Below are 9,208 nucleotides of genomic sequence, written 5' to 3'. Positions count from 1 at the left end.
CTATATCTTTTACTGTAATTACACATTTGTCTTAACCAAAAGAAAAGAGTTAACATAGAGCTAGTAAATCCAAGGATGTGGCTCTTCTCAATGCATTTTACATACGTGCAAGCCAAGAAAAGATTTGTTGTGAAAAGAGCTAATTGAGCTAGTACATCCAAGGATATCCCTACTCTAGCTCAATATGTCGTAAAGGGAAAAACACATAGATCTTAGAAAATTGGAAAAGGTGGAGACAATGTCATCATACAAAGTGGCTCTAAGGATGAATGTGTATCTACTTCTTCAACAGACCCTAACACGACCCAAAAAGGTACTTTAAAATTTAAAACCAATGAATCATCAAATTGAAATTAAGGAAGAGGAAGTAACCACACCCATAGGATTGGATGATACATATACCTGCTTCTTCATGAGAAGAAACATCTTGTGAGGAACCCCAAAATTTGGCCTAAGAATGTCAAGAAAAGTTTGAAGCTACGCTGAAATGTTGAAAAAAAGAAAGGGTTGGACACTGTCCATCCCAGTGTATTGCCAATTGACCAAGTGGGGAGACCTTTAGTAGTTCCTAAACTTGTTGTGGAGAAATGTAGAGAATTCGAAGGGAGATTCTGATGATTCATCCGAATAGATTCTCTCAAAAATACCTCCATACATTAGAAGAACCATTACAGGAAGGCCCTTCCCAGATTCCTTACATGGATATGAAACCTTTGCCATTATTGAGTGATGCTAACTATATATAGTCTACGAGACATCCATGGGCTTACATCATTCTTATATACTCTATTATAAGGTGATGTGGGAGCTTAAAGGATTGGATGGAAGAGAAGACAGAACCGAAGCTAAAGTTAAAACCAAATGAGAAAACTCCTAAAAAGATGAGGAAAATAAAACGCTACCTAAGGTGATGTGATAGACAAATCTTAGTGGAGTGTTGAAGGGGAACCTAGTGTTTCCTATGTGATGGGCCAACGAAAGTGAAAGAAGTCAATCTAGGGGACCTCATGAAAAACCAAGGATATATACTATTGATGTTAGACAAATCTTAGCGAAGTGCTAAAGGGGAACCAGGGTGTGAGAAAGTGAAAGAAGTCAATCTTTGGGACGTAGTGAAAAACCAAAGCCAAAGTATATTGCAAAATAAATTAGATCAAAAGAAGAAAAGGAACTCTTGGATATTTTACCAAGAAATCCAAGATTGTTTTGCATGGAAGCATTAAAAACATGTACTAACATGTAGGGGATTCCACTAGAAGTAGTGAAACATATGATCCCTATTGTGGAAGGTGCATGACTTAATATTTTCTTGTGACATAATATCTTCATCTTCTAAATAATCTATAAATATTATTTTCTTTGTATCATGCCTCTATTTTTTTTTCAAAATCAACAATACTTAAAATTGGATAAATGAGAGGTTTGTAGTTATGGATGACTCCATTCTAATAATGAAAATGACCAATTTTAATATGATGAAAAATGTCATTTATGTAGCTAGTCATTACCTTGAGCACTTCAAATAAAGAGTACAAATTAATTCAAAGCATAATTAGTTTACCATCCTATTTACTAAACCACAAATAATAAAAATGAACAAATAGATACATGTATGGCATCCAATTAGTTTACCATCCTATTTACTAAACCACAAATAGATACATGTATGGCATCTAATTAATGTGTACTTAAGTGATTCAACATAAAATGGATAAATCATGAATATTATCTTATTACTTGTGCGCTATCTAGATTCATTCTTGATGATGTCACTTAACAACATCAGTAAGTAAATAGGTGTGGTGCCTTACTTTGAGAAAGGATTTTTCAAACCTTACATGATCATTTTTCCTTGATCTTGCTTTCATATTTTCTCTTGGTTTAGTACTCTAAGAACCCATGTCTTGTACTTCTCTTTCTTGTCTTGAGATAAGTAAGCTTGAAAGGGACACTCTCCTTCTCTTGTTTAGAATCTAGTTTGGGTGCACCATAGAAAAATTAAAAAAAAAACCACCATTAAAGGCATGACCTAGGAAGTGGACCTAAAACCTAGTGGTATCCCTCAATTGAGCAATGTTAGTGCTTATTGCAAGTAGACGCCTAGGCTCACATTTGATTAATTATATGCCTTTAATTGACTAGGCACACTTTCCCCAAGCTATTAATAAAGGTGTAGTTTCGAGTCATTTAGTTTTGCACTATCTAGATTCATTCTTGATGATGTCACACTTAACAACATCATTAAGCAATTAGGTGTGGTGCCTTACTTTGAGAAAGGAATTTTCTTCGAGCCTATATTGCATGGCAAACCTTACATGATCATTTTTCCTTGATCTCGCTTTCATATTTTCTCTTGGTTCAGTACTCTATGAACCCATTTCCTGTATTTCTCTTCCTTGGCTTGAGATAAGTAATCTCGAAAGGGACACTCTCCTTCTCTTATTTAGAATCTAGTTTGGGTATGCCATAGAAAAAGAAAAAAACCCGCCATTAAAGGCATGACCTAGGAAGTGGACCCAAAGCCTAGTGGTATCCCTCAATTGAGCAATGTTAGTGCTTATTTACAACAAGTAGAAGACTAGGCTCACATTTGATCAATTATATGCCTTTAATAGACGAGGCACACTTTCCCCAAGCTATTAATAAAGGTGTAATTAGGAGTCCATGTGAAACATCATGGGCTTTAGATTCCATGATAGGAGCAAGTGTTGCCATTGGAGGGGATAATAACAAGAATGGTGCTATTGAGAGATGTCCTCCTATGTATCAATGGAAGCTGCAATAATTACTCAAAAGGCTCAAAGCCTATACAAAGCCACTAAAAGTCTTAACTTCTAGTTTGGCAATAAGGAAACAAGTTTAATTCGAGTGCCAAGACACAAGTTCTTTGAGTTATGTCATGTTATTGCATGCACAAAATTTGTTGAAACCCATACATTGCACTTCTAGCAATAAAGGGGCAATACTACCACTGTGGAGGTCTTAACATAAATTCACTTTTCATCACAATGGTCTTACGAAAAATATTTTTGGAGCTTTCAAAGAATAACCATGCATGTGATATTTTAAGTAGGGTACAATGTTCAGTGATGTGTTTGCTTAGCATGGCTAGCAATTCCTTGGTATGATTGAGTCGATAGCACTTTCTTGACATGATCGTACCAAAGTCATTTGCAACATCTTGTCACAAGACAATTGAAGTGCATGTCATGTCTTGTGAGTCGACAAGTTCAAAGTAACAAACATCAATATCACATACATAAACCTATGGTACCAAAAGCAAAAAGAAAATAGAATCTAGTGGGGCTTTCAAGTTCAAAGTAACATCAATATCACATACATAAACCTATGGTAACATTCATAAACCTGTGGTACCAAAAGCAAAAGAAAAATAGAATCTAGTGGGGCTTTCAAGCAATGAATTGATGGCTCACAAAGTGAAATTTTCATATGGTAGGGTGTCAAATAAAGTGGAACCTCTAGACCATGGGCCCGTTGGTGCATCGCAACTTTTTATTGCTAGGAGAGTACATGAGGTTAAGACTTGACAAATTACAAAGGTTAGGAGGGCCAACTTGCTTAATAAAAATTGATGCTCACATCTACGATATATTATGTACAATCAAAAATTTAAGGGAAGTGGACTTACTTCATATTAAGGTTGATGAAGAACGTGGTAGGGCAGGCCTGCTTTGTATATACCTACATATGGAGGTTGATGAGAGCAGCTCATCAGCTAGATTTCTGCCGATCAAATCATCAAGGCTGCTATAATTAGTGCAGCCAATTCTCCTAAACAAGGAGACCTAAAGCTTGATAACAACAGTAATTGACAAGCCTAAAACGCATAGACCCACTTCACCATATTGATAGTTTGTGCAGTAAACTTCTCAATAAAGAAGACCCACACCTTGTTTAGAGTAAATCTTCACTGGAAAAGCTTGCTTAGAAGGATCCATTGCACCATAATCCAAGATATGAGGACCCATGTCACCCTACTTCCTGCATAATTTGCACCTGAATCAAGCAGATTATTTTCATGCTATGAATAAATAGCTTCATGCACTGATCTAAGCTCAACAAAGGTTGCCTGTATCAGTGAGGAGCTGAGAGATCTATGAGGCCATTTGGAATTTTCTTGCCAGATCCGGCCCACGCTCTTTGTGAGCATTCTGCTGATCATGCCCATGCATTAATGAGAAGCTGAGTTTTCTTCCCCACATGATCATGTGAAGCAGTTCATGTCCACGCTCATGAATCAATGATCAAAAGATGACTATATCCCCCATATGATGATGTTAATCAATAAGATGGTGATCATACACCCAAATGATGATCAATAAGAATATGATCACATCCTCCACATCATGAGATCCTTCCTTCATGGGCTGTTCTCCCATATGATAATGCCACATCATGTAGCTTCTCATCTTCGCTCTCATGAGAGGGCTTCCTGTGCTCAAGACGAAGCCCATAGTGCATAGAGGTACCACATGGGTTCAACCAAAGCCTGTAGCTTTGTAGAGTAGCATGTATGCTAATTAGCTGCTGTTAGCTTGATAGCAGTGGATCACCTTAGTGTTGGATATGTAGTTCTTACATTGTCAGATGATCAGAACTCCACATTCATATCTACAAGTCCACCATAAACTAGCTACAGTATCTCAATATCTCAATATGAAAGATGCCCTAGCCACAGTGCCATGCCGAGGCTGCAATGAGTGCCCTGCTATGCCAGCCTAGGGTCAGACATCCACTGTTCTCCTCCACAGTATAACCCTCTCCAGAGAACAAGGTGAGCAACATGCTTGCCTGCTTGTAAGCATTGGAACCCAGATGCAAAGGCTGAAACCCTGCATTCAGCATCCGTTGCCTCCATTGTGAGAGCGGTTCATGCCTTTCAATCCTTGACATGCCCTCGCATGCCACAATATTCACAATCTCTCTCCCAAGGTACATTTCTGTAAATGCTAGCTCCGGGCATTGAGGAGGGAGACAGCAAGCCTCTAAGGAGTCAAACATGGTGCAGTAGTAGTGCAAGGCCTGTACAAATCTTTCCAAGAACAAGGGGCTGTTGTGGCTTGCCTCTTGCTCTACTATGGTGACAATTCTAGGGTTCAAGCTCTTTACTGACTCTAGAACCTCATCTATGGGCGTCACAGCAACATGTGAGTTTTGACCATGCAGTAGCCGATGCAGATGAAGTATCGAATTCACAGCAAGGGCTTCTCCTTGCTGAACTTCAAACATCCATGGCTTCACATCATCTAGCTTGGTAGCTACCACTTCCCTGAATGAGAATTCAACATTCACTGACTCAGCAAGCTGTCCTAGCTTCATACCAATCTCCTGCAAAACATCCTTATTGTTGGGATGTGGCAGGCCGATTCCGGTGATTCGCAAATGTGGGGGGCCTCCAGGCCTCAGGGCTAGGGCTTGGATAAGTGCTGGCCACTGCAAACCCTGCATCAAGTTGAAATCTATGACATGAACAAACTTGTGGCCCTCAAAAGCTTCCAAGATGGCTTGATTAGCAGTAAAATGGGAAAATTTGAGATAAGGGCAAGTTTCATAGAAGTTGAAGTAGAGCAACTCTGACAAGGCATCAGGTTGAGCAAGAGAAGCCCAGTCCTCAATTTCAGCACCATAAATGCGTCTAGCAAGGGCTTCAACAAAGTGGTTGGCTACTTTACCTATGGCTCCACTGTGTGAGGAAGCAAGCCTTTTGATCTCTCTCACCATGTCAAGGGCAGCCGCTAGCTCATTGTTTTGGACGGCCTCCGCGCACGCCATGAGCAAGTGGACAAGCCTGACTCCTGATTCTTGGGAACCTTCTTCATTAATATCAGCACACACAACTGGCTGATGGGCATGGTGCTGGCCATTAGGAAGCCTGTTGGGATGATGCGGGCTATAGGAAAATGGGGATTTCTTATCATGGGCATCACCATGCTTTTGGCAGGGCATCATGGGACTAGAGGTACTCATGGTCGAAGAAGATGGGTTAGCTCTAATCTTGACCTCCTGCTGCCTTACCTTCTGTTGTCTCCAATGATGCTGATGATGATACAATTGCTGATTCTCTTGATTTGGTGCCCTTCCATAGCTGCTATGTGAAGAAGCTGGGGCTATAGATTTGAGTTCATGTGGTTGAATCATTTGGTGCTGCATGTGTTGGGGGTAGGTTCTCTGCTGCTGATGTTGTCGTTGTTGTTGTTGTTGTTGTTGTTGCTGCTGCTGCTGTGGTGGCAACAGCTTCAAGCTGGGCATGCTGCTAGACCTTGGAATTGAGCCTTGCTGCACATGGAAACCCTCAGAAAACACAGCCTCTCTTAATTGATCTGCAACACTAGGATAAAAATTGTCCGTCTGATTAGAAGAAGCTTGATCTTCAACACTTTTGAAGTGTTGGAAATCCCCCATCTCATTCAGCAGCACCGTGCTTGGGTACTCTTTGGCATCATATCTAGGTTCATTAACTGTAGACACTCCCTGCTGGCCAATTGCATCTTTAATCAACTGCTGTGAGACTGATGAGATGCTCTCTGTAGAGTGCGCTCCAGCATAAGAACCTCTAGTTTCAAGCTGCTGAGTTGGGCTATTATGATCCATGGAGTAAGAGCCCATATTGAAGCCCCCATAGCCATCTTCTACTGCATATAGGCTATGGGATAGAGGTGGCTGCTGATGATCTCCTCCTCCTCCTCCTCCACCACCTAGAGAGGTAGGGGCAAGCTCTCCCTGCTGGCCAATTGCATCTTTAATCAGCTGCTGTGAGACTGATGAGATGCTCTCTGTAGAGTGCGCTCCAGCATAAGAACCTCTAGTTTCAAGCTGCTGAGTTGGGCTATTATGATCCATGGAGTAAGAGCCCATATTGAAGCCCCCATAGCCATCTTCTACTGCATATAGGCTATGGGACAGAGGTGGCTGCTGTTGATCTCCTCCTCCACCACCTAGAGAGGTAGGGGCAAGCTCTCCAATCATGTATTCAACCCATCCAGCCATATCAGATGGATTATAATGAACAGCTTCTGATAATAAGTGAGAGACATCTTGTGCTGCACAAAGCACTGTGTCAAGCTGCTCTAGTCGCTGTGCGACATGAGGTAGATCTGCGGCCTTGACATTATAGCCAGCGTTTGCAAGGAGCATATCCACATCTGTCTCACGTGCCATTTGCTTATGGGATGATACTGGATCAGAAGAGCAGTTGCTGGGCTCTGGCTGCAGCAGGAGATGCTGGTCGAACTTCCCACCAGGCTCCATGCTGTTGCGGCCCATTTTATTTCACTGGGAAATTGTGAATGAATGGGGTGTTAGTGAGGGAGTGCAGCGAGATATGGTAGCCTTTCTCTGGTTGATATCAGCACATGGTGTGTTTCAAGGTGCAGCATGAAGGCCTGGGCAGCAGAGGCTTAAGAGATAGTCCGAGGAGAGAGAGGCAACAAAGAGGGATGAGTTGCAGGCGGTATAAGCTATCTTTGGTAAGGTCAACAGAGAGAGAGAGAGAGAGAGAGACAGACAGAGACGTGTAGCATTGAGAAAACGTACCTATAAGCAAGAAAAACTTGTGTGTGCAAGGGTCTCTGTGTGTGGAGAAACTTGTGTGGGTGTGGACTGTATCTAGGAGAGAGAGAGAGAGAGAGAGAGAGAGAGAGATGGGCAGACGGAGAAACCTGCCTAGTCGGAGCGGCAACACCACAAACCAGGTTGGCGACGATAGTATCCAATTAATAGTAAATCACGAGTCCTTTCCCACTCAACGACCTTATTGATATACCAGCGCCATTGGTAACTTGTACATACTATCCACTCAATAATGAATCACAAGAGTCCTTTCCCATGCAAAACACTAGCTATGTGCCATTGGTAACGATCTTTCCAACCTTTGGTCGAGATCCAAGTATGAAATGGCTTATCGTCGCCCCATCAACTTTGCTCTGTTCATGGCAAGCTGATGGATGGTCAAGATTACTACCATAATTGGCTACTATAGGTACTAAAATTTATTCTCCTTTTTGTTTATGAAAAGTAAAAAGTACCCTTAAATCTGGAAAGTTGTGATTTCTGTTGACATGCTCCATTGTACAAAGTACATGGATATGGGCACCAGAGGCATGTGAATACAACTCAATGTGTACAAACATAGAAAAGGAAAGGCATTGTTGTATACAATGGGCTGGACCAGATTCTATATAGTGCAAATGGGATTGCTTGAACATAAGTTTTCCACGTGCTAGGTGGTCCTCCTCTCAAGCATTGCATGTTGTTTCCAACAAGAAATAATAATAGTACATAGATTGGAATAAAGGTTGGATGATTTGATGAGAAAATTGCATCATTTACTCACACAATTGAATTACGAAATATGAATCCCCAATCCTTCTCCCTTTTCATTGGAATGCTCTTCATCTTGGCAAAGCTCATATGCATCCTCATAAGTCCCAAACTTGGAAGCAATTGAAAAGTTGGATGGGGTGATGGGGGGATGGCCACTTAATTTTGTGTTGCACCCCCCAAACTTCTCCTCCACACACATTATTACACCTAACCACATTCAAAACTTGGTATAACATAGTTACTAGCCTTTTTTTTCAATGTGTAATAAATGTTCATTTGTCACATTCATAGCATAACTACATTAGGACTTGCCACATTCACACCTTAACCTACCACTTTGCTAACCCTATTGTCACATGTATAGTATGTGTCAAACCCATTGAAAAGTTGGATGCAATGATGGGGCATCTTCTTTTCTTGTGCTATACACACCAAACTTCTCCTCCACACACGTACACTTACCATGACCAGGATTCATACATTGGTAAGCCATGTTTTTCAATCTGTAATCAAGGGAAAAATGATAAGGGCTATTTTTTGTCCAATCGATATTTAAAAAAAGTTTTAGGCTATTTTATAGGGAAAAATTATTATATTTTTTAATCACCCAAAATCACTAATTTTGAAAACAAAAATACCCTTAAAGATTCTGGAAAGTTGTGGTGTATGTTGGCATGCTCCATGGTACAAAGTACATGGATATGGGCATCGGAGGCATGTGAATACAACTCAATGTGTACAAGCATAGAAAAGGAAAGGAATTTGTTGTATACAATGGGTTGGGACCAGATTCTATATAGTGCAAATGGGATTGCTTCAACATAAGTTTTCCACATACCAGGTGGTCCTCCTCTCAAGCATTGCA

At 40.8% G+C, this 9,208-nt stretch overlaps 1 protein-coding gene across 6 annotated transcripts; it reads right to left on the bottom strand.

The window, feature by feature from the left end:
* Positions 1-2,863: 2,863 nt before the first annotated feature.
* On the bottom strand, positions 2,864-7,647 carry LOC147631366 (uncharacterized). 6 transcript variants are annotated; one of them, XM_086809761.1, is made up of 3 exons: positions 3,911-7,647; positions 3,650-3,744; positions 2,864-3,213 (listed from the first exon to the last, which is right to left on the bottom strand). In XM_086809761.1, exon 1 carries the CDS (start codon positions 7,282-7,284, stop codon positions 4,690-4,692), a length of 2,595 nt encoding a protein of 864 aa, XP_086665887.1. In that variant the 5' UTR covers positions 7,285-7,647; the 3' UTR covers positions 2,864-3,213; positions 3,650-3,744; positions 3,911-4,689. The 6 variants fall into 6 exon arrangements, with proteins under 6 accessions (XP_086665887.1, XP_086665885.1, XP_086665889.1 ...); XM_086809759.1 differs by having other exon boundaries at positions 2,864-3,180; XM_086809763.1 differs by having other exon boundaries at positions 3,650-3,702.
* Positions 7,648-9,208: the final 1,561 nt, after the last annotated feature.

The sequence above is a fragment of the Cibotium barometz genome, chromosome 15, assembly GCF_041138505.1.
Source record: "Cibotium barometz isolate CiBa-2024 chromosome 15, ASM4113850v1, whole genome shotgun sequence".
NCBI classification, from domain to species: Eukaryota; Viridiplantae; Streptophyta; class Polypodiopsida; order Cyatheales; family Cibotiaceae; genus Cibotium; species Cibotium barometz.
This window is presented reverse-complemented; position numbering and strand designations above follow the sequence as displayed.